The sequence below is a fragment of the Falco cherrug genome, chromosome 18, assembly GCF_023634085.1.
Source record: "Falco cherrug isolate bFalChe1 chromosome 18, bFalChe1.pri, whole genome shotgun sequence".
In the NCBI taxonomy this organism is placed as follows: Eukaryota; Metazoa; Chordata; class Aves; order Falconiformes; family Falconidae; genus Falco; species Falco cherrug.
Genome location: NC_073714.1, coordinates 6,025,605 through 6,050,897, shown reverse-complemented (window position 1 = coordinate 6,050,897; position 25,293 = coordinate 6,025,605). Strand labels below are relative to the sequence as shown.

The window sequence follows — 25,293 nt, the reverse complement described above, 5'->3', positions numbered from 1 at the left end:
GGAGAGGCAGGGGGCGGGGCGAAGCGGGGCCGGGAGAGGCAGGGGGCGGGGCGGAGCGGGGCCGGGAGGGGCGGGGCGGAGCGGGGCCGGGAGGGGCGGGGCGGAGCGGGGCCGGGAGGGGCGGGGCGGAGCGGGGCCAGGAGGGGCGGGGCGGGGGGACACGGGGACACGGGGGCTCGGCGCTATAGGGACATGTGGGCATGGGGACTCGGTGCTATAGGGACATGGAGACATGGGGACATGGGGACTTGGTGCTATAGGGACATACGGACATGGGGACACGGGGACATGGGAACTCGGTGCTATAGGGGCACACGGACATGGGGACACGGGGACATGGGAACTCGGTGCTATAGGGGCACACGGACATGGGGACACGGGGACATGGGAACTCGGTGCTATAGGGGCACACGGACATGGGGACACGGGGACATGGGAACTCGGTGCTATAGGGGCACACGGACATGGGGACACGGGGACATGGGAACTCGGTGCTATAGGGGCACACGGACATGGGGACACGGGGACATGGGAACTCGGTGCTATAGGGGCACACGGACATGGGCATTCAGTGCTATAGGGACATATGGACATGGGGACTCAGTGCTATGCAGACATGGGGACACAGGGACATAGGGACTCGGTGATATGAAGATATGGGGACACGAGGACACAGGGAGTTGGTGCTATAGGGACATGGGGACTCAGTGCTGTAGGGACATATGGACATGGGGACACGGGGACATGGGGACTTGTTGCTATAGGGACATGTGTGCATGGGGACTCAGTGCTATAGGGACATATGGACATGGGGACACAGGGACATGGGGACTCGGTGCAATAGGGACACACAGACATGGGGACTCCGTGCTATGGAGATATGGGGACACAGGGACTCGGTGCTATAGGGACATACAGACATGGGGACACACAGACATGGGGACTCGGTGCTATGGAGATATGGGGACGCAAGGACACATGGACTCAGTGCTATAGGGACATGTGTGCATGGGGATTTGGTGCTATAGGGACATGGAGACATGGGGACATGGGGACTTGGTGCTATAGGGACACATGGGGACATGGGGACTCGGTGCTATAGGGACACATGGAGACATGGGGACATGGGGACTCAGTGCTGTGGAGACATGGGATCACGAGGACATGGGAACTCAGTGCTATAGGGACATGTGGACACGGGGACATGGGGACATAGGGACTTGGTGCTATGGAGATATGGGGATGCGGGGACACAGGGAGTCCGTGCTATAAGGACATGGGGACTCTGCTATTGGGACATATGGACATGGGGACACACAGACATGGGGACTTGGTGCTATAGGGACACAGGGACATGGGGACTCAGTGCTATAGGGACATACAGACATGGGGACACAGGGATATGGGGACTCGGTGCAATAGGGACACAGGGACATGGGCACATGCAGACTTGGTGCTGTGGAGACATAGGAACATGGGGACATGGGGACACGGGGACATGGGAACTCAATGCTATAGGGACATGGGGACTTGGGGACTCGGTGCTGTGGGGGCATGGGGACGTGGGTATGTGGACATGGGGACATAGGGACTTGGTACTCTAGGGACATGGGGACTCAGTGCTATCAGGACACGTGGACATGGGGGCTTGTTGCTATGGAGACGGGACACATGGACATGGGGACTTAGAGCTATAGGGACACAGGGACATGGGGACACACAGACACAGGGACTCAATGTTATAGGGACATATGGACGTGGGGATGCGGGTACACAGGGACACAGAGCATAGATATGTAGTGACAGGTATGCAGCGACAAATGCATATTGTGACACAGTGACACCCGCCAAGCCAAGCCAGCAGTAGCCCCTCCCCCCCCCCCCCCCCCAGTGCCATTCCATAATGCATCCAGGCACCGAGGTGGCAGTGCCTTGGTGACAGCGCCTCTGTCGCACAGTGGCACAGGGAAGCGACCATGCTGCGGCTGCTGGTGGCCAGTGCCCATGTCCCCAGGCCCACCAGCTCTGGGCCTGGCTTGCACGTGTCTGCCCGCTTCAGAGGTACTGCCGGGTACGAGGGGGGGACACTGTGGTGGCCGTCCCCATGGGACAAGATGGCATCAGCCATCCTGGTGCAGCGGGGAGGCAGCCTCGTGTGATGGGATGGTGCCACCCGTGCCTGGGGACAGCGATGTCCATGCCTGCACATGGGGACAGGGCCAACCTTCCCCTTGCACCCCAATGTCCCCTTGACATGCCACCACCTTCCCTCCTGTCGTCCCCCCCAGGTGTCCCCAGGAGCACCCGAGTGGTGCCGGAGGAGCACAGTCCCATCTGGAATGAGGTGAGGTGACCCCAGGGTGGCCTGCAGTGGCATGGGGACATCTCAGGCCACCTCAGTGACCTCTTGTATCTGCTGTCCCCCCCAGACACTGGTGTGGCCACTGGGCATGTGTCCCCTGCAGCCCACGGCCAGCCTCACCCTGCGCCTCCGGCACTGGGGCCAGCCGGCACCCCAGGGGTAAGTAGCCCCCATGGGTGGGCACCCCAGGGGGACCACCCACAGTGTGACCACCCTCACCGTGTCCCCCTGTCCCCGCAGGGACCTAGGGGCCACCACGGTTTCACTGGACCGGTTGGTGGCCGACCCTGGGCTGCCACTGTCCCTTGCTGACGTCCCGCTGCTGGACCCACGGGGACAACCCACGGGGGTGAGCACCCACCCACACACCCACCCAGCAGCACCCCAGGGTGCCACCAGGCATGGTCTAGGGTGCCACCTGTCCTTTTGCAGTGCACTGTCACCTTCCGCTGCTCTTACATCCCCCATGGCACCGCAGAGGACACCGCGGTCCTGCAAGGACAGGTGCCACTGCGGGCGGTGTCACCAGGGTCACCCCACCACCCCAGCAAGCCCTCGGCTGGGAGCAAAGAGGATTTCCAGGTATGGCACCCATGGGCGCGGTGGCACCCAAGGGCGATGTCCTGTCAGGTGGCCACTGTGTCACCTCCTGTCACATAGGTACGAGTGAGGATCATCAAGGGCCACCAGCTCCAGGGCAATGACATCAAGCCGGTGGTGATAGTCCTCATCGGCCAGCACCGCTTCAGGACCAGGATCCGAGTCGGGAACAACCCCTACTACAATGAGGTGACACCGGGGAGGGGACATGAGGACCCGCCGGTGTCCCCTCACCCTGCCCTCACCCTCTTTTGCCCGTTTTCCAGGTGTTTTGCCAAAATTTCTACCTGACGCTTGCCCAGCTGGTGGTGGAGCCCATCCGCATCCAGGTCAGGGAGGGGCTCAGTGGCACCGGTGGGGACAGGGACAGCGGAGTGGCCGCTGACACCGTGTTCCCCCCCCCTGCCATCGCAGGTGCTGGACTCGCGGGCCACCCGCGCCAAAGCTGTCATCGGCATCTTCCAGGTGAGGACAATGGCTGAGGGACGAGGCGTCACGCCACGGTCCGGCCGCTCTCACCCCCTTTGCCATCCCCGCAGCTGGACATCGGCACCGTCTGCCGTGCGCCAGGTAGGTGAGAGGGTTGCGGTGGGCACCGCGGTGACACTGAGGTGACACCGGGGTGACACCGGCGTCTCCCACCACGCCAGGACATCACTTGAGCTGGAAATGGCTAAGCCTGCAGCACCCCCAGCGCCCCGACGCCGGGTGCCAGGGGTACCTCCGTGTCAGCATGGCTGTGCTCCGCGCCGGCGAGCCGGTACCGGTGAGCATCCCCCCATCCTCCCCAGCACCCCCCAAAGAATCCTGCCTGGAGGAGGGGGGGGGGCCCATTTTTCCATACCCCACCCCAAGGAGCAGGAGGAGCCGGCGGGGGACGAGGACGTGGAGGCCAACCTGCTGAAGCCCCCACCATGTGCTGCCACGCTCCAGCTCTGCATCTACCGCGCTGAGGACCTGCCGCAGGGTGGGCATGGGGGGGTTTGGGGGGGTTGGGTGGATCTGGGGGATCCCCCCATGCCCACCTCTCCTCATCCCCATGGAGCAGAGGCGGCTCGGCAGCATCTCCCCTCGGTGGGCAGCAAGAGGGGCTTCGTGGCGGCGGCGGTGCGGGTCAGCTTCGCCGGCAGGACGGTGGGTGCTGGGCTGGGGCTGGGGGTGGGGTGGGGGTCGCATCCTGCGGCGGGGGGGGTCATGGCTCTGCTCAATGCAGCTCTGCACCCGAGTGATGCCCCCCGACGCCAACCCGGAGTGGAACGAGGTCTTCTTCTTCCCCCTGCGGGTGAGGTGCCCCCTCAAGCCCCAGCACACATCCTGCACCCCCCCCAAAGCAGGGGTGTCCCCAAAAGGAGGTCACCTCATATTTCAAACCCCCCCCCCCTTTTTTTTTTTTTCTCCCCACAGCTGCCCCCCATCTGTGATGAGATCCAGCTGGCCATCCTCAGTGGGTAAGTAGGGGGGAACCCCCCAGCTTTGGGGAACTCCCTGGTTTTGGGGGACACCCCACTTTGGGGGGACACCACATTTTGGGGGGACACCACATTTTGGAGGGACACCCCCCCCTTTCATTGCTCACCCGCAGGTCCCGCAGCAGCAAGGTCCTGGGCACCGCCGTCCTCCACCTCTCCCAGATCTCTTCCGCCGGTGCTGAGCTTGAGGGTGAGCAGGGTGGTCCACCCTTGGGTGGGGGGTCCCCAGAACCCAGACCCCCCCCCCCCCACTGAATCCCCTTTTTTCCTCCCAGAGGGGACCCCTGGCTTCTTACCCTGCTTCGGACCCAGCTTCCTCCCCTTCTACGGTCCTCGGCCGGACGCTGCCGGGAAGCTCAGCACCGTGAGTGGGTGCCAGGGGTGGGCACAGCACCCATTTGGGTGTTGGGGGGGTGACACCCACCCACCCACCCACCCTTATGTGACAGGACACCAAGGTGGCTTATCGGGGCCGGGTGCTGCTGGAGCTCAGCACCCACATGAGGACCCCGGATGGGTGCCAGCAGGCCACCATCGCCCCTGAGGATGTCACCCGGGTGCAGGTGAGGACACGGGGACACTGTGCAGTTTCAGTGCCACCCTTGGGGGTCTTTTTTTTTTTTTTTTTTAAGTGCCATTGGAATATTTGGGGAGGATTTTGGGAAATTTTGGGAATTTTTATTTTTTTTTTCCACAGTGCCATTTGCCCCGCCATCGGTTCGGGCTCTGTGGGGTCTTTTATTCGGCCACCATGGTGCCAGCCGGCCCTGAGCTCCTGCGCTTCGAGCTCAGTCTTGGCAACTACGGTGACATGGGCGATGTCACCTGCAAGCCAGCTGCCTCCGTCACCCCGCACGGTTGCCCCCTCTTTGATGGTGAGTGGGATGCTGGGGACACACACACACACACACACAAAGGTGGTACCCCTCCGGTGTCCCATAGGATGCTCAGTGCCCTCTGGATACAGGCAACCGCTATCACTACCTGCCGTGGTACGGTGACAAACCGGTGGCGGCTGTCACCTCATCCTGGGAGGATGCCAGTCACCGTTGGGATGCCCTAAACCTCCTGCGTGCCTTGTGCCGGCGGCTGGTGAGCACCCATGGGTGACGGTGGGGTAGGGCGGGGTGGGACGTGACCCCCCCCCCCACTGCTCTGGGGTGGGATGGTTTTAGGGGGGATCTTTGCAGGAGAGGAACGTGGCGGAGCTGCGGGGCGCCCGTGGGGACATGGTGGGGGACATCGGCAGGAGGCTGCTGCGCCAGCTGGCACAGGACTGCGGGTGAGGGGGGCGGGGGGGTGGTTCTCGGGGGGGGGGGGGGGTGCTGGGTGTCCTGAAGTTGTAGGTGGTGGGGTGCTGGGGGGGACCCCTGGGCTTGCAAACACTCTTTGGAGGGGGGAAATGGGGTTTTGGGGGGGAGGAAATGAGGAATTTTAGAGGAAAATGGGATATTTGGGGGGGAAATGGGATAATTGAGGGGGAAATGGGGCATTTGGGGGGTGGGGCATTGGGGGAGGAAATGAGACATTGGGGGGAATGGGGCATTTGGGGGGGAAATGGGGCATTGGGGGAGGAAATGGGACATTGGGGGGAATGGGGCATTTGGGGGGGAAATGGGGCATTGGGGGAGGAAATGGGACATTGGGCGGAATGGGGCATTTGGGGGGGAAATGGGGCATTGGGGGAGGAAATGGGACATTGGGCGGAATGGGGCATTTGGGGGGGAAATGGGGCATTGGGGGAGGAAATGGGACATTGGGGGGAATGGGGCATTTGGGGGGGAAATGGGGCATTGGGGGGAAATGGGACCATTGGGAAGGAAATGTGGATTTGGGGGGGAAATGGGGGCGTTGGGGGGGGAGTGGGGCATTGGGGGGTTAAATGGGCCATTAGGGGGGAAATGGGGGCATTTGGGGGTAATTGGGGCATTTGGGGGGAAATGGAACATTGGGGGAAATGGGGCATTTTGGGGGGAATGGGGCATTTTGGGGGGAAATGAGCATTGGGAGAAATGGGGGCATTGGGAAGGAAATGGGGATTTGGGGGGAAATGGAGCATTGGGGGGAAAATGGGGCATTTGGGGGTAAATGAGGCATTTTGGGGGGGAAATGGGGCATTTTGGGGGGGAATAGGGCTTTGGGGGGAAACGGGGGCATTGGGGGGAGATGAGGTAATTGTGGGGGAAGTTGTATTTGGGGGCAAATGGGGCATCTGGGTGGAAAAAGGAATTTTAGAGGACAATGAGACATTTTGGGGGAAAATGGGACAACTGGAAGGAAAATGGGGTAATTTGGGGGGAAACAGGGTAACTGGGGGGAAATGGGGTATTTGGGTGGAAAAGGAGGAATTGTAGAGGACAAGGGGACATTTGGGGAAATGGGGTAACTGGGGGGGAATGGGGGGATGGGGGGAAATGGTAATTAAGGGGGAAGTTGTCTTTTGGGAGGAAATTGGGAGGAAAAGGGGGAGTTGTAGAGGACAATGGGATATTTGGGGGGAAATGGGGCAATCGAGGGGAAAATGGGGCATTTGGGGGGGAAATGGGGCATTTGGGGGGGAAATGGGGGCATTGGAGGTGGAAATGGGGCATTGGGGGGAAATGGGGCATTGGGGGAAAGAGGGTAATTGGGGGTAAAGTTGTATTTTTGGGGCAAATGGGGTATTTGGGGGGGAAAAGAGGAATTGTAGAGGACAATGAGACATTTTGGGGGAAAATGGGACAACTGGAAGGAAAATGGGGTAATTTGGGGGGAAACAGGGTAACTGGGGGGAAATGGGGTATTTGGGTGGAAAAGGAGGAATTGTAGAGGACAAGGGGACATTTGGGGAAATGGGGTAACTGGGGGGGAATGGGGGGATGGGGGGAAATGGTAATTAAGGGGGAAGTTGTCTTTTGGGAGGAAATTGGGAGGAAAAGGGGGAGTTGTAGAGGACAGTGGGATATTTGGGGGGAAATGGGGCAATCGAGGGGAAAATGGGGCATTTGGGGGGGAAATGGGGCATTTGGGGGGGAAATGGGGGCATTGGAGGTGGAAATGGGGCATTGGGGGGAAATGGGGCATTGGGGGAAAGAGGGTAATTGGGGGTAAAGTTGTATTTTTGGGGCAAATGGGGTATTTGGGGGGGAAAAGAGGAATTGTAGAGGACAATGAGACATTTTGGGGGAAAATGGGACAACTGGAAGGAAAATGGGGTAATTTGGGGGGAAACAGGGTAACTGGGGGAAATGGGGTATTTGGGTGGAAAAGGAGGAATTGTAGAGGACAAGGGGACATTTGGGGAAATGGGGTAACTGGGGGGGAATGGGGGGATGGGGGGAAATGGTAATTAAGGGGGAAGTTGTCTTTTGGGAGGAAATTGGGGGGGAAATGGGGAATTGTAGAGGACAATGGGATATTTTGAGGGGAAAACGGGGCATTTGGGGGGGCTGTCTGCAGGCGAGCGCTGCCCCGGCTGGAGGCTCAGCCCACCCCCACGCCGCTGGACACCCACCTCCGGGCCACCCGTCTTCACGTCCTCCGGTGCATGGCGGCGGCGGCGGCGGTGCCACCGAGGGCCGGCTGGGACACGTTGCTGCCGGTGGCCGAGGGCTGGCTGGGACGCGTGACCGCCCTGGCTGTCGAGGTGGGGGCTGAGGCTGGGATACGGGGGGGGGGGTCTCATCGCTGTGATGAGCTGTGGCTGGGCTCAGCCCACCGGTCCCTGTCCCCACAGCCGCAGGCTGGGGTGCCTGACGTGCTGCTGTGGCTGCTGCGGGGCGAGCGGCGGGTGGCTTGTGCCCGTGTCCCCGCGGCCGATATCATGTTTTCCCGGAGTGGCCCCGGCGCCTGCGGCCAGCTCTGCGGCCGGATCCAGACCCTCTTCCTGGTGGTAGGCAGCCCATGTCACCTCCATGTCACCTCTGTGTCCCCTCCGCGTTCCCTGAACCCCTCCATGTCACCTCTGTGTCCCCTCTGCGTTCCCTGCATCCCACCCATGTCACCTCTGTGTCCCCTCCGCGTTCCCTGCATCCCCTCCTTGTCACCTCTGTGTCCCCTCCGTGTTCCCCGCATCCCCTCCTTGTCACCTCTGTGTCCCCTCTGTGTTCCCCGCATCCCCTCCATGTCACCTCTGTGTCCCCTCCGCGTTCCCTGCATCCCACCCATGTCACCTCTGTGTCCCCTCTGCGTTCCCTGCATCCCACCCATGTCACCTCTGTGTCCCCTCTGTGTTCCCCGCATCCCCTCCTTGTCACCTCTGTGTCCCCTCCGCGTTCCCTGAACCCCTCCATGTCACCTCTGTGTCCCCTCCGCGTTCCCCGCATCCCCTCCATGTCACCTCTGTGTCCCCTCCGCGTTCCCCGCATCCCCTCCATGTCACCTCTGTGTCCCCTCCGCGTTCCCTGCATCCCACCCATGTCACCTCTGTGTCCCCTCTGTGTTCCCTGCATCCCCTCCTTGTCACCTCTGTGTCCCCTCCGCGTTCCCTGAACCCCTCCATGTCACCTCTGTGTCCCCTCCGTGTTCCCCGCATCCCCTCCTTGTCACCTCTGTGTCCCCTCCGTGTTCCCCACATCCCCTCCATGTCACCTGTGTCCCCTCCGTGTTCCCCGCATCCCCTCCATGTCACCTCTGTGTCCCCTCCGTGTTCCCCACATCCCCTCCATGTCACCTCTGTGTCCCCTCTGTGTTCCCCGCATCCCCTCCATGTCACCTCTGTGTCCCCTCCGCGTTCCCTGCATCCCACCCATGTCACCTCTGTGTCCCCTCCGCGTTCCCTGCATCCCCTCCTTGTCACCTCTGTGTCCCCTCTGCGTTCCCTGCATCCCACCCATGTCACCTCTGTGTCCCCTCCGCGTTCCCTGAACCCCTCCATGTCACCTCTGTGTCCCCTCTGCGTTCCCTGCATCCCACCCATGTCACCTCTGTGTCCCCTCCGTGTTCCCCACATCCCCTCCTTGTCACCTCTGTGTCCCTTCCGTATTCCCCGCATCCCCTACTTGTCACCTGGGTCCCCTCCGCGTTCCCTGAACCCCTCCATGTCACCTCTGTGTCCCCTCCGCATTCCCCACATCCCCTCCATGTCACCTCTGTGTCTCCTCCACGTTCCCCACATCCCCTCCATGTCACCTCTGTGTCCCCTCCGCGTTCCCTGAACCCCTCCATGTCACCTCTGTGTCCCCTCCGTGTTCCCCACATCCCCTCCATGTCACCTCTGTGTCCCCTCCGCGTTCCCCGCATCCCCTCCATGTCACCTCTGTGTCCCCTCCGCGTTCCCCGCATCCCCTCCATGTCACCTCTGTGTCCCCTCCGCGTTCCCTGCATCCCCTCCTTGTCACCTCTGTGTCCCCTCTGTGTTCCCTGCATCCCCTCCTTGTCACCTCTGTGTCCCCTCCGCGTTCCCTGAACCCCTCCATGTCACCTCTGTGTCCCCTCCGTGTTCCCCGCATCCCCTCCTTGTCACCTCTGTGTCCCCTCCGTGTTCCCCACATCCCCTCCATGTCACCTGTGTCCCCTCTGTGTTCCCCACATCCCCTCCATGTCACCTCTGTGTCCCCTCTGTGTTCCCCGCATCCCCTCCATGTCACCTCTGTGTCCCCTCCGCGTTCCCTGCATCCCACCCATGTCACCTCTGTGTCCCCTCCGCGTTCCCTGCATCCCCTCCTTGTCACCTCTGTGTCCCCTCTGCGTTCCCTGCAACCCACCCATGTCACCTCTGTGTCCCCTCCGCGTTCCCTGAACCCCTCCATGTCACCTCTGTGTCCCCTCCGCGTTCCCTGCATCCCACCCATGTCACCTCTGTGTCCCCTCCGTGTTCCCCGCATCCCCTCCTTGTCACCTCTGTGTCCCCTCCGTATTCCCCGCATCCCCTACTTGTCACCTGGGTCCCCTCCGCGTTCCCTGAACCCCTCCATGTCACCTCTGTGTCCCCTCCGCGTTCCCCACATCCCCTCCATGTCACCTCTGTGTCTCCTCCACGTTCCCCACATCCCCTCCATGTCACCTCTGTGTCCCCTCCGCGTTCCCTGAACCCCTCCATGTCACCTCTGTGTCCCCTCCGTGTTCCCCACATCCCCTCCATGTCACCTCTGTGTCCCCTCCGCGTTCCCTGCATCCCACCCACGTCCCATCCATGAACCCTTCACATCCCCGCCACAGCCCATCCACACATCCCTTCTATGTCCTCTCCATGTCCTCTTTGTGTCCCCTCTGTGTCCCATCCATGTCCCCTCCACATCCCCTCTCTGTCCCCTCTTCATGTCCCCTCTGTGTCCCCTCCATACTTCCTCTATGTCCCCTCCATGTCCCCTGCCTGTCCCCTCTGTGTCCTCTCTATAACTCCTTCATGTCCTCTACACATCCCCTCTTGTCCCATCCATGTCCCCTCCGTGTCCCTCCCACATCCTCATGTCACCTCTGGGTCCCTTGGCGATCTTTTCCATGCCCCGCTCCATGTCCCTCTACATCCCGTCTGTCCCCTCCATGTCCCCTTGTGTCCCCTCCATATCCCTGCCATGTCCTTTCCACATCCCCTGTGTTCCCTCTATGTCCCTTCTAGATCTTCTCCATGTCCCCCTCCATGTCCCCACTACATCCCCCTGAACATCTCCTCTGTGTCCCCTCCATGTCCCCTCTGTGTCCCCTCCACGTCCCCTCTGTGTCCCCTCCACATCTCTTCCATGTCCCCCCGATCCCCTCTGCATCCTCTCCATGTCCCCTCTGTGTCCCTTCTAGATCTTCCCCATGTCACATCTACAGCCCCCCACATCCCCTCCATGTGCCCTCTGTGTCCCCTCCACGTCCCCTCTGTGTCCCCTCCACATCTCTTCCATGTCCCCCGATCCCCTCTGCATCCTCTCCATGTCCCCTCTGTGTCCCTTCTAGATCTTCCCCATGTCACATCTACAGCCCCCCACATCCCCTCCATGTGCCCTCTGTGTCCCCTCCACGTCCCCTCTGTGTCCCCTCCACATCTCTTCCATGTCCCCCGATCCCCTCTGCATCCTCTCCATGTCCCCTCTGTGTCCCTTCTAGATCTTCCCCATGTCACATCTACAGCCCCCCACATCCCCTCCATGTGCCCTCTGTGTCCCCTCCACGTCCCCTCTGTGTCCCCTCCACATCTCTTCCATGTCCCCCGATCCCCTCTGCATCCTCTCCATGTCCCCTCTGTGTCCCTTCTAGATCTTCCCCATGTCACATCTACAGCCCCCCACATCCCCTCCATGTGCCCTCTGTGTCCCCTCCACAACCCCTTTGTGTCCCCACCACGTCCCCTCCATGTCTCCTCCATGCCCCTGTGTCCCTTCTACGTCCCTCTTAGACCTTCTCCGTGTCCCCACCATGTCCCTGCCATGCCCCCATGTCCCCACCATGTCCCCCGCCATGACCCCACCATGTCCCCTCCGACAACCCGCACCATGTCTCATGCCATGTCCCCACCATGTCCCTGCCATGCCCCCATGTCCCCACCATGTCCCCCGCCATGTCCCCACCATGTCCCCGCCACGTCCCCACCATGTCCCCCACCATGTCCCCTGCCATGTCCCCCACCATGTCCCCACCATGTCCCCCAGCATGTCCCCCACCATGTCCCCCACCATGTCCCCACCATGTCCCTGCCATGTCCCCTCCCACGTCCCCCACCATGTTCCCACCATGTCCCCGCCATGTCCCCACCATGTCCCCCACCATGTCCCCTGCCATGTCCCCCACCATGTCCCCACCATGTCCCCCACCATGTCCCCACCATGTCCCCTCCCACGTCCCCCACCATGTCCCCGCCATGTCCCCCACCATGTCCCCCCGCCATGTCCCCACCATGTCCCCTCTGACATCCCTCACCATGTCCCCCGCCATGTCCCCACCATGTCCCCTCTGACATCCCTCACCATGTCTCATGCCATGTCCCCACCATGTCCCTGCCATGCCCCCATGTCCCCCACCATGTCCCCACCATGTCCCCACCATGTCCCCTCTGACATCCCTCACCATGTCTCATGCCATGTCCCCACCATGTCCCTGCCATGCCCCCATGTCCCCCCCCCATGTCCCCCACCATGTCCCCACTATGTCCCCGCCATGTCCCCACCATGTCCCCGCCATGTCCCCCACCATGTCCCCGCCATGTCCCCTCCCACGTCCCCCACCATGTTCCCACCATGTCCCCGCCACGTCCCCACCATGTCCCCCACCATGTCCCCTGCCATGTCCCCCACCATGTCCCCACCATGTCCCCATCATGTCCCCCACCATGTCCCCCACCATGTCCCCACCATGTCCCCTCCCACGTCCCCCGCCATGTTCCCACCATGTCCCCACCATGTCCCCACCATGTCCCCCACCATGTCCCCACCATGTCCCCTCCCACGTCCCCCACCATGCTCCCGCCATGTCCCCACCATGTCCCCTGCCATGTCCCCCGCCATGTCCCCTCCCACATCCCCCGCCATGTCCCCCGCCATGTCCCCTACCGTGACCCACGCTGCGGGGCACAGGGCTCTGGGGACATCTGCGCCCAGCTCCGGCTCCGGCTGTGGCTGGGACGGGTGGCTGACAGCAAGGACCTGCCGCGGCACCTGGAGGGCACCCTGCACGTCTACGTCGAGATGGTGAGCCCTAGGGTGGGGGGACCACCGCTGCGTGCCCCCCCCAGCACCCCTCAACCCCATGTCATCTCCCTCCCAGTACGAAAACCAGACCAAGCTACTGGGCAAGTGGGGTTCCCGGGGGCTCCTGGGGCGCCCCAGTTTCTCCGACAGTGCCGGAAAAGCGGGGGCTCCCCTGCCACCGGATCCAGCCCCCCAAGGGCTGGCGCTGGAAGGGACCCTGGACTGTGGAGCCCCAGCGGCGGTGAGTCCCATGGGATGGGGTGGTGACACCCACCCTGCCACCTTGGGGACCTCGGGTGATGCCAGCGTTGTCCCCTTGTCCCCAGGCTGCTGCTGGACACGGAGACCAACATGGGCGAGGTGCTGGAGGACGTCTACGAGAACGAGAGCCGGCAGCCCAGCGGCGAGTGGGGACCTGCCGCCGTGGCCAGCACCGACGCCGTGAGCAGGGGACCACACGGGTGGCACTGGGGGGGTGCCAGCGGTGGAGTGGCACGAGTGCACCAGGGCTCAGCTCTCACCCGGTGTTGCAGAGCGGCACAGCGGTGCCACCCAAAGAGGAGGTGGCATGTCCCCAGGGGTGGCACATCACCGACGGCTGGCGGGTGGATGTGACAGGGGCTGTGGATGAGGCTGGTGAGTGGGTATCCCCAGCCAGTCACCCTGGGGTGGGTGAGGGTGGGGTGGTGGCAGTGCTGAGGACACCTGGGTGCTGCTGCAGGTTGGGAGTACGGGGTGAGCGTGGACCCCGGCAGCCCCCCGGCAGCATGGCACGCCACGGAGAAGACGTACCACACGCATCGGCGCCGGCGCTGGCTGCGCACCCGCCACAGAGACCCCAGTGCCCAAGGACCGGAGCAGGATGTGGCCTCCTTCCTCCAGCTGGATGGAGCGGTGGGGACAGTGACGGGGCAGTGGGGATGGGGGGGTGGCAGGATGGGGTGGCAGGGATGAGGGTGGCAGGGATGGGGACAGCAAGGACGGGGGTTGTAGGGACAAGGGTGGTGGGATGGGGGTGGCAAAGAGAGGAGTGGCAGGGATGGGGATGGCAGGGATGGGGTGGCAGGGATGGGGACAGCAGGGACAGGGGTGGTAGGGACAGGGTGGCAGGGATGGGGACGGCAGGGATGTGGCAGCAGGGATGGGATGGCACCAGACCTTTGCCCACTAGTGTGAGCAGCCCTGTCCATCCCCTTGTGCCATGCCACTCCATCCCCATGCCACTCCGTCCCCATGCCACCCCGTGCCCATAACACCCCCTGGTGCCCCATGTCCCCACAGCACAGCACCGAGGCAGCGGGGGCCGAGGCCTGGGAATACGGTTCCCTCTGGGGTCGCCGCTTCCACCTGCAGCCCCGGACGGGCGACGTGTGCCGGCGGCGGTGCTGGCACCGGGGCATGGTGCCCACGCAGCCCCCGCCCGTGGCACCCCTATTCCTGCTGGAGGGCTCCCTGGTAGGAGAGTGGGGGGGAATCTGGGGGCACCGGGGGGGCGAGGGAGGGAGGGTGGGATGCAGGGGTGGAGGGAGAGAGGGATGCAGGGAGGGAGGGAAGGAGGGATGGAGGGGTGCGGGGGGGATGGAGGGAGGAATACGGGGAGGGATGGAGGGAGGGATGCAGGGAGGGAGGGAAGGAGGGATGGAGGGGTGCAGGGAGGGATGGAGGGAGGAATACGGGGAGGGATGGAGGGAGGGATGCAGGAAGAGAGGGAGCGGGGGATGCAGGGAGGGATGGAGGGAGGGATGCAGGGAGGGAGGGAGGGATGCAGGGAGGGAGGGAGGGAGGGATGCAGGGAGGGATGGACGGAGGGATGCAGGGAAAGAGGGAGGGAGGGATGCAGGGAGGGAGGGAAGGAGGGATGGAGGGGTGGAGGGAGGGATGGAGGGAGGAATATGGGGAGGGATGGAGGGAGGGATGCAGGGAGAGATGGAGGGAGGGAGGGGTACAGGGAGGGAGAGATGGAGGGAGGAATACAGGGAGGGACAAAGGGGGGAATACAGGGAGGGATGGAGAGAGGGAGGGAGGGATGGAGGGAGGGAGGGAGGGAGGGTGGCAGAGACAGGGATGTCGGGGAGGGGGATGCAGGGCTGAGGGGACAGGTGGGTCATGCAGTGGCGTGACACTGGGGCGGTGGGACATGGGGCAGCGGGCTGCAGGGCTGGGGGCAGCAGGGCCGGGGGCTCCCCCACCCCACGTCCCGTGGTGCCGCAGGGCATGGAGGACCTGGCCGAGGAGGACAAGCCGGCCGTGGCGGAGCAGCAGGCGCAGGGCTCGTGCCGGACCTCCCCCAAGCAGCCCATGCCCCTCATCCTCTGCACCTTCCCACGTGAGCTCCGGGGGACACGGGGGAGGGGACCAGGCCCGGCCAGGGGGGTGCCAGGTCCCCCCCCTCCAGCCCCTGCCTCTCCCGCAGGACCCAACTTCTTCCAGCTCCGCTGTTACATCTTCCAGGCGCTGGAGCTGGCACCCCGCGGCACCAAGGCCACCGCAGGTGGGACACCCCCCCCCCCGGCCCCCACCCCAGGGTGGGCACCCCAGGGTGCTGACGGTGTCACTGTCCCCCAGACCCTGTCGCCCACGTCTCCTTCGTGCACGTCAGCCAGAGCACCCAGGCGCTGCCTGGCACCCGGGACCCCCTCTGGGACCAGACGCTAATTTTCCACCGGGTCCTGCTGTACGGGGACCCCCGGGGCGTCTGGGATGAGCCCCCCACCGTGGTGGTGGAGGTCTTCGACCAGGACAAAGCGGTACGGCACGCATGGGTTGGTGGGGGGGGGCACCCATGGGTGGGGGCAGCACCCATGCCCAAGCAATGCTTTGCAGGGTGCCGGTGCTTTCCTGGGGAGGAGTGTGTGCGCCCCAGATGTTTGGCTGGATGTGGGGCACCGGCAGCCCCCCCGGCTCCGGCGTTACCCACTGCAGGGACCGGGGGGGCCGGCCGGGGAGCTGCTGGCCGCCTTCGAGCTGCTGTACGATGCCGAGGTGAGAGGCTGGCCGGGAGGTGGCATGGGGGGCACCCAGGTGATGGGGTCCCACCATCACCGTGTGTGTCCCCCTCCCCCGGCAGGATGGGCGCCTGGCACAGGTCAGCACCCCGCCGTGGAGGCAGGGGGGTTTCAGCGTCCCCCTGGGTGTCCGGCCACTGCTGCAGCTGGTGGCACTGGAGGTGAGTTCTGGGGGACCCTGAGTGGGGACACGGAGGGGTACAGGCTGGGGACAGGGACGGGGTGATGAAGGGGATGGGGACAAGGACAGGGAAATGGAGGGGGACAGAGGGAGCTGGGGGAAAGGACGTGGATTGGAACAGGGATGAAGAAGGGGATGGATGAGGTCTGGGAGGGGGACAGGGATGGGGACAGGGATAGGGAGAGGGATGGGGACAGGGACAGGGAGAGGGATGGGGACAGGGGGCGCTGGGAGCAAGGGCATGGATTGGAACAGGGGTGAAGAAATGGATGGACAAGGTCTGGGATGGGGACAGGGATGAAGGTGGGATGGGGACACGGTCCAAGATGGAGACGGGGAGAAGGACAGGTTGGGAACAGGGATGAAGGTCTTGGAGATGGGGTGGGGGCAAGGACAGGGATGGGGACAAGGATGAAGACAGGCTGGGGATGAGGTCAGGGATAGGGACAAGGATGGGGACAGGGACGGGGATGGGGACAGGGATGAGGTCTGAAGTGGAGACTGAGAGAGGCTGGGGACAGGGACAGGGATGGGATGAGGGCAAGGACAGGGAGAAGGATGGGACAGGGGGAGCTGGGGACAAGGACATGAACTGGAACAGTGACAAAGACAGGATGGACAAGGTCTGGGATAGGGAATGGGATGGGGACAGCAATGAAGAAGGGGATGGCCATGGGACAGGCACAAGGACAGGGATGAAGGTGAGGACAGGCACAGAGGGACGAAGACAAGATGGGGACAGGATGGGGCTGGAGATGGGGACAGGGCAAGGACGGGGACAGGCACCTTCAGCATCCCGCTGGGAATGCAGCCCACGCGAGGTGACCTCTGAGCACCCAGGGGACCCCACAGGGGTGACAGCTGCTGGGTGCCCCCCCCCCCAGGTGCTGGCGTGGGGGCTGCGGGGGCTGCCTAGGGGCGTGCGGGCACCCAGCCTGGAGGTGCAGTGCGGGGGCCAGACCCTGCGGACCCCCACCATCACCGACCTCGCCGCTAACCCCAATTTCCCCATCAACGCCTTCCTGCTGATGCTGGTGAGGATGTGGGGGGTGGGTAAGGGGGGTGGCAGCACCCCACCCATGGGTGCTGCCGCTGGCACCCTGGGGTGACGGTGCAACTCGGCCCCAGCATCTGCCGGCGGAGGAGGAGTACGTGCCCCCCATCCGGCTGCGGGTGCTGGACATGCGGGATTTCGGGTACCGGCCCGAGGTGGGGCAGGCCTGCGTGCGGGGCCTGGGGCAGTACTGCTGCCAGCCCCACGGGAAGGGGCAGCCCCCCAGCTCTGGAACCCCCCAGACCAGCTCGGGTGGCCTCCTGCCTGGCTCTGGTATGGCCCTGCCCAGCCCAGCCCTGGTACCCCCCTGCCTCTCCCTGCTCCTTGGTACCCCCTGCCCCATCCCTGCCCCATCCCCGCTCTCTGGTACCCCCCTGCCCCATCTCTGCTCCTTGGTACCCCCATGCCCCATCCCTGCTCCCTGGTACCCCCTGCCCCATCCCTGCCCCATTCCTGCTCCCTGGTACCCCCCCTGCCCCATCCCTGCCCAGCCTTGGTACCTCCATGCCCCATCCCTGCTCCCTGGTACCCCCCCTGCCCCAGCCCTGCCCAGCCCTGGTACCCCCCTGCCCCATCCCTGCTCCCTGGTACCCCCCTGCCCCATCCCTGCCCAGCCCTGGTAACCCTCTGCCCCATCCCTGCTCCCTGGTACTGCCCTGCCCCATTCCTGGTACCCCCTGCCCCATCCCTGGTAATCCCTGGTACCATCTGCCACATCCCTGCCCCACACTGCCCACCTCCAGGAGGGTGTATTTGCCCCTTTCCTCTCCACAGCTGCTCCCTGGGGCAGGATAGCGCAGGTGAGTCCCCCAAGCCCTTGGCACCTGGTGGCCCCAGCCCCCAGTCTCAGTTTCCCCCAGTAAATCCCCTTTTCTCCCTGCAGCTTCTGCCCAGGATCACCGCCAAGATCGGGGCTGAGGGCAAGGTGGGCACAGGAACGGGGCCACTGGCCACCAGGGCCACCCTTGCCCCCTGTCCCCACCTCACTCTGCTCCCCACCAGGCTGCAGAGGAGAAGAAGGAGACGGATGAAGATGAGGGTGAGGAAGACTGGTGGAGCAAATTCTACACGGCCATGGGGGACAAGACAAAGAGCCGGCGGGGGACCAGTGGGGACAGGCTGAAGGTGAGCCAGAGCCTGGGACCCAGAGCAGGGGACAAGGATGGGGCCAGGGACAGGAACGGGGATGGAAGTGGGGTAGGATGGGACAAGAATGAAGCGGGGGATTGGGAGGGGGATGGAGGGGGATAGAGATGGCGATGGGATAGGGACAAGGTTGGGGATGAGAAGAGGATGAGGACAGGGACAGTGATGGGGAAGAGGTGGGGAATGGGATGGGACAGGGACAGGGGTGGAGATGGGATGGGGACAAGTTTGGGATGGAGACTGGGAGGGGAATAGGCTGGGGACAGGGACAGGGATGGGATGGGGATGGGATGGGGACGGGATGGGGATGGGATGGGGATGGGATGGGATGGGATGGGGATGGGATGGGGATGCGATGGGGATGGGATGGGATGGGATGGGGATGGGATGGGATGGGGATGGGATGGGGATGGGATGGGGATGGGGATGGGGATGGGGATGGGATGGGGATGGGATGGGATGGGGATGGGGATGGGATGGGATGGGATGGGGATGGGATGGGGATGGGATAGGGATGGGATGGGATGGGGATGGGGATGGGGATGGGGATGGGATGGGGATGGGATGGGATGGGATGGGGATGGGATGGGGATGGGATGGGGATGGGATGGGGATGGGGATGGGGATGGGGATGGGATGGGGATGGGATGGGATGGGGATGGGATGGGGATGGGGATGGGGATGGGATGGGGATGGGGATGGGATGGGATGGGATGGGATGGGGATGGGGATGGGGATGGGGATGGGGATGGGGATGGGGATGGGGATGGGGATGGGATGGGGATGGGATGGGATGGGATGGGATGGGATGGGATGGGGATGGGGATGGGGATGGGGATGGGGATGGGATGGGATGGGATGGGGATGGGGATGGGGATGGGATGGGGATGGGATGGGGATGGGGATGGGATGGAATGGGGATGGGGATGGGATGGGATGGGATGGGGATGGGGATGGGGATGGGGATGGGATGGGGATGGGATGGGATGGGATGGGATGGGGATGGGATGGGGATGGGGATGGGGATGGGGATGGGATGGGATGGGGATGGGGATGGGGATGGGATGGGGATGGGATGGGGATGGGATGGGGATGGGATGGGGATGGGATGGGATGGGATGGGGATGGGATGGGGATGGGATGGGGATGGGGATGGGGATGGGGATGGGGATGGGATGGGATGGGGATGGGATGGGGATGGGGATGGGGATGGGGATGGGGATGGGATGGGGATGGGATGGGATGGGGATGGGGATGGGGATGGGATGGGATGGGGATGGGATGGGATGGGATGGGGATGGGGATGGGATGGGATGGGGATGGGATGGGGATGGGGATGGGATGGGGATGGGATGGGATGGGTTGGGATGGGATGGGGACAAGGTCTGGGTGGAGACTGGGAGGGCAACAGGCTGGGCAGAGGGACAGGGCTGAAAGTGAGATGAGGACAAGGATGGGGATGAAGACAGGATAGGAACAAGGATAAGAAGGGGACAGGGATGGGAGAAGCACCAAGAGGGGGATGGGGATGGGAAGAGGGCCGAGGCCAAGGCCAGGACCCTCTCCCCAGATCTACAGCTGTGAGCTGGAGGCGGTGCCCGACTTTGGGGGGCTGCAGGATTTCTGCCAGACCTTCCCCCTCTACCAGCCGGGGGGTCACCCTGAGGCGAGGGAGGACCCCGTGCCTGTGGGCGAGTTCAAGGTGGGTGAGAGCCCCCGGGGGGGACCCGAGGGCCTCAGGGGGAGCACCCCAGGGTGACAGCCAGGTGCCTTTCGCAGGGGCTTTTCTGTATCTACCCCCTGCCTGAGGACCCCGAGGTGCCCCCCCCACCACGCCACTTCCAGCAGCTGCCCCCCAGCCAACCCCAAAAGTGCCTGGTGAGGGTTTACATCATCCGGGCCTTCGACTTGCCCCCCCGCGACAGGAACGGGCTGGTAAGGCCACCCATGGGTGCTGGGCAGGGGTCCCCTGTGCTGTCCCCCTCCCCACACCACCCTGATGGTCCCCTCCCTGCTGCCAGTGTGACCCCTACATCCGTGTCTCGCTTGGGACGAAGACGCTGGGACAGCGGGACCAGTATGTGCCCAACACCCTGGAGCCTGTTTTTGGCAGGTATGGCCAGGGTGGGTGGCCCGGTGGCACCGTTACCCCCAGTGGCACCATCACCCCTGGTGGCACCGGGCTGGGGGGTGCCTGGCACGGAGAGGAGGTGCCCAGGGGGGCTGGTGGGGCCCCATTCCCCATGTCAGCATGTCCCCATGCCCTGTCCCTCTGCCAGCAGGTCCCTATGCCACTGGGTTGACATGCCACTAGGTCCCCATGCCACCACATCCCCATTCCCCATGCCAGCAGGTCCCTGTGCCACCAGATGCCCCATTCCCAATATCTGCAGGTCCCCATGCCACCAGGCCCCCCTTCCCCACAACAGCAGGTCCCTGTGCCACCAGATTCCCCATTCCCCATGCTGGAGGGTCCCTGTGCCACCAGGTCCCAATGCCACCAGGTCCCCATGCCACCAGATGCCCCATTCTCACCATCTGCAGGTCCCAATGCCACCAGGTCCCCCTTCCCCACAACAGCAGGTCCCTGTGCCACCATGTCCCCATTGCCCATGCTGGAAGGTCCTTGTGCCACCAGGACCCCATGCCACCAAACGCCCCATTCCCCTTACTGGAGGGTCCCTGCGCCACCACGTCCCCATTCCCCGTGCCACCCAGTCCCCATGCCACCAGATGGCCCATTCCCCATACTGGAGGGTCCCTGTGCCACCCAGTCCCCATGCCACCAGATGGCCCATTCCCCATGCTGGTGGGTCCCCGTACCACCAAGTCCCTGTGCCACCAAGCCCATGCCTATGGGTGCCCACTCCCCATGCCAGTGGGTGCCACCCCTGACATCGGGGTTGATGGCACTGCCACTTCCAGGCTGTTTGAGCTGACGGGCACCATCCCGCTGGAGAAGGACCTGCGGGTCACGCTGCTGGACTATGACCTGCTGCCCCCCGACCAGGAGATCGGCACCACCACCATCGACCTGGAGAACCGCCTGCTCTCCCGCTTCCGCGCCCACTGCGGGCTGCCCACCGTCTACCGCACGTGGGTGCCCCTGGAGGGGGACACCAGGGGGCTGGGGACATGGGGGTCCATGGGCCTGAGCCCAGGAGTGGGCATGGGGTGGGCACAAGGATGGGGACGGGAGAGGCGTGAGGAGATGGTCGTGGGGTGGGCACAGGGGGATGGGGTGGGTATGTGGGGGTGGGCACAGGGATGGGGTCAGGATGGGCACAAGCAGGTTAGGATGGGGTGGGCACGGGGGTGGGCATGGGGTGGGCACAGGGGGATGGAGATAGGTGGGTACCATGGGGTGGGCACAGGGGTGGGCATGGGGTGGGCACAGGGGGATGGAGATGGGGTGGGGACATGGGGTGGGCATGGGGTGGGCACAGGGGGATGGAGATAGGTGGGTACCATGGGGTGGGCACAGGGGTGGGCATGGGGTGGGCATGGGGTGGGCACAGGGGGATGGAGACGGGGTGGGGACATGGGGTGGACACAGGGTGGGCACAGGGGATGGTTGTGGGGTGGGTGCAGGGGGATGGAGATGGGTGGGGACATGGGGTTGGGCACAGGGGATGGAGATGGGGGGTACGTAGGGGTGGGCACAAAAAGATGAGGATGGGGTCGGCACAGGGGTGGGCAAAGGGGGACAAGGGTGATGGCCAGGGAGGGGACACCCAGGAGGGGTAACGCCACAGCCCCCAGCCCACCCACTGCCCCACAGCACCGGCCCTGGGTACTGGAGGGACCAGCTGCCCCCCAGCCAGACACTGGAGCACTTCGCCCGCACCCGGGGGATGCCAGCACCCGAATTCAGCGCCGAGGGCACGACGGTGACCTTTGGGGACCATACCTTCCTCCTCAGCCAATTTGGTGGGTGGGGGGTCGGGGTGGGGGTCAGGGTGGGGGCGCAGGGAGGACCGTGTGCGACAGCTCAGCCTTGCAGAGAGTGGCCCCTCCGCGTCCCGGCAGCCCGAGGCACCCCGCGAGCGCCTGGCCCTGCACGTCCTCCACGCCTGTCACCTTGTCCCCGAGCACCTCGAGACCCGCACCCTCTACAACAGCACCCAGCCCGGGCTGGAGCAGGTGAGGCTGGGGCACCCTGAGGTGGGGGGGATGAGGGCAGGGAGAGGGGGGTGGAGACCCCAGGGTGATGGGGACCTTGGGGTATAAGGGGGTGCCAAGGGGATGATGAGGACCTTGGGGTGACAGGGACCCCAGAGCGATGGGGACCCCAGGGCAGGGAGGGATGCTGGGGGTGGGGGGGGTGGGGGGGTGATGGAGACTCAACAGGGACCCTGCAGTGACAGTGGGATGATGAGGGGACAGCCAGGGAGGGACCCCAGGGTGATGAGGACCCTGGGGCAGGAAGGGATGCTAGGGCTTGCCCTGCTGACCCGGGGGGTGACAGGGACCCCAGGACAGGGGGGATGCTGGGGGGGTGATGAGGACCCCAGAGAAGGGAGGATGCTGGGGGGGTGACAAGGACCAGGGGGGGCGATGGGGACCCAAGAGCAAGCAGGATGCTGGGGACCCTGGGGTGACAGGGACCCTGTGGTGACAAGGGTGGATGCTGGGGGGGTGACGGGGACCCTGGGGTGGTAAGGATGGATGCTGGGGGGGTGACGGGGACCCTGTGGTGACAAGGATGGATGCTGGGGGGGTGACGGGGACCCTGTGGTGACAAGGATGGATGCTGGGGGGGGGTGACGGGGACCCTGGGGTGGTAAGGATGGATGCTGGGGGGGTGACGGGGACCCTGGGGTGGTAAGGATGAATGCTGGGGGGGTGACAGGGACCCTGGGGTGGTAAGGATGGATGCTGGGGGGGGTGACGGGGACCCTGTGGTGACAAGGATGGATGCTGGGGGGGTGACGGGGACCCTGGGGTGACAAGGATGGATGCTGGGGGGGTGACGGGGACCCTGGGGTGTCAAGGGTGGATGCTGGGAGGTGGTAGAGACCCCGGGGCAGGGAGGGACACTGGGGGCAGGGGTGTGTGATGGGGACCCAGGGGTGACGGGGACACCCTGGGACGGGGAGGACACTGGCACTGGGAGCCAGGGGTGCTGGTCCCAGCCCCTCTGGGTGCTGTGCAGGGCAAGGTGCAGATGTGGGTGGACATCTTCCCCGCCAGCCTCGGGCCCCCTGGCCCCCCCGTTGACATCACGCCCCGCAAGCCCCAGAGGTGAGCACCCAGCCAGGGCTGGGAGGTGGGACGGGGACATCCCGGGGCGGGGGGGGGGGGGGAAGGTGACACGTCCTCGTGTCCGTCCCCTCCCCGAGGTACGAGCTGCGCTGCGTGGTCTGGAACACGCGGGATGTGGACCTGAAGGACATCAACCTGCTGGGGCAGCGGATGAGTGACATCTACGTCACCGGGTGAGCCAAGGCCATCGCCGCATCCCCTCCACTGGGGAGGTGACAGCGGGGCTGTGGGGACACGGGTGACAGCAGCGTCCCCTCCCTCCGGGTGGCACGCAGGTGGCTGGACGGGCTGGAGGAGCAGAGGCAGAAGACGGACGTGCATTACCGCTCGCTGCAGGGCGACGGGAGCTTCAACTGGCGCTTCGTCTTCCCCTTCGAGTACCTGGTGGCCGAGCAGCTCTGCGTCCTGCTGCGGAAGGTGAGGGGCACCCCGGGGTGGGGGTGCTGGGGGACACGGGGAACCAGCGTGACACCCCCTATTCCCCTTCCCTGCCGCGGCAGGAGCATTTCTGGAGCTTGGATGAGACGGTGCTGAAGGTGCCCCCCAAGCTCATCCTCCAAGTGTGGGACAACGACAAGTTTTCGGCTGACGACTTTCTGGGTGAGACCCCGTTTCCTTTCCCCTGGCAGGGTGGGGGGCACCCAGGGGGGGTGGGGGGCACCCGGGGGGGGGGTGGGGGGGCACTCAGGGGGGGATAGCCAGCTGCCCCCCCACCTTGCCTTTTCCCCACAGGCGTCCTGGAGCTGGAGCTCACCCGGCTGCCGCAGCCAGCCCAGCGGCCCCAGGACTGCACCCCAATGGCGCAGGAGACCCCCCAAAGCCCCTGGCCCTGGCGGAGGGTGCAGACCCCCTCCTGGTTTTCCCTTTTCCGGCAAAGACGGGCACGGGGGTGGTGGCCCTGCACGGTGCAGGAGGGCGGCAAGCGGCGCCTCTCGGTAGGTGGCGGAGGGATAGCGGGGGGGGACAGCGGGGACTGGGGGGGCTGGAGGGCCAGATCCTGCACCCCGTCCCCCTGCACCAGGGTAAGGTGGAGCTGAGCCTGGAGCTGCTGACGGCGAAGGAGGCGGAAGAGCGGCCAGTGGGGAAAGGCCGGGATGATCCCAACATGTACCCAACGCTCCCAGCGCCGGCGTGAGTCCCTGGGGAGAGCGGCTCATCCCCCGGGGGGGGGGGGTGGGGGGGTGCTGGGACAGGGGGGTGACTGAGCTGGGTGTCACCCGCAGGCGGCCCGAGTGGTCCTTCCTGTGGCTGCAGGCTCCGCTGCGCAGCCTGCGCTACAGCATCTGTCAGCAGCACCGCTGCCGCATCAGCTTGACGCTGGCGCTGCTGCTGCTCTTCGCCCTGCTCCTCACCTTCGTCTACGCCACCCCGGTAAGCGCAGGGGGCACCCCCAAATCCCCCCCCTCACCCGCTGAAAAGCTCCCCCACCCCCCTTCCCCAAGCTCCCCTGTCCCTCCTCGCAGGGTTATTTGGCCATGAAGCTGGTGAACCCTCTCCAGAACTTGCACCTTGCCGGCAGCGAGCACCAGGCAGCCGGGCATCACGCAGCCAGCGTGGCCAAGCCCTGACGCGCCAGCGCTGGGGAGCGCCGGGGGGTGCCACCCCTCCGCGTCACCTCTT

General features: G+C 64.5%; 1 protein-coding gene across 1 annotated transcript; it reads left to right on the top strand.

The window, feature by feature from the left end:
• Window positions 1-1,976: 1,976 nt before the first annotated feature.
• FER1L5 (fer-1 like family member 5) lies at window positions 1,977-25,241 on the top strand. Its single transcript, XM_055696392.1, has 50 exons — window positions 1,977-2,061; window positions 2,289-2,344; window positions 2,430-2,521; window positions 2,603-2,711; window positions 2,795-2,944; window positions 3,023-3,151; window positions 3,229-3,291; window positions 3,377-3,532; window positions 3,818-3,929; window positions 4,011-4,096; window positions 4,176-4,244; window positions 4,367-4,410; window positions 4,545-4,621; window positions 4,707-4,795; window positions 4,881-4,994; window positions 5,129-5,306; window positions 5,399-5,523; window positions 5,622-5,713; window positions 7,870-8,056; window positions 8,147-8,302; window positions 12,909-13,022; window positions 13,211-13,263; window positions 13,349-13,463; window positions 13,556-13,658; window positions 13,744-13,916; window positions 14,304-14,477; window positions 15,234-15,348; window positions 15,436-15,513; window positions 15,588-15,769; window positions 15,945-16,004; window positions 16,090-16,188; window positions 17,093-17,242; window positions 17,337-17,535; window positions 18,037-18,062; window positions 18,146-18,187; window positions 18,265-18,387; window positions 19,979-20,110; window positions 20,188-20,343; window positions 20,430-20,521; window positions 21,334-21,504; window positions 22,190-22,355; window positions 22,444-22,551; window positions 23,564-23,652; window positions 23,751-23,846; window positions 23,949-24,090; window positions 24,174-24,273; window positions 24,406-24,608; window positions 24,695-24,804; window positions 24,897-25,044; window positions 25,137-25,241. The coding sequence occupies exons 1-50, from the start codon at window positions 1,977-1,979 to the stop codon at window positions 25,239-25,241; spliced, it is 5,793 nt and encodes a 1,930-aa protein (XP_055552367.1).
• The last annotated feature ends 52 nt before the right edge of the window (window positions 25,242-25,293 follow it).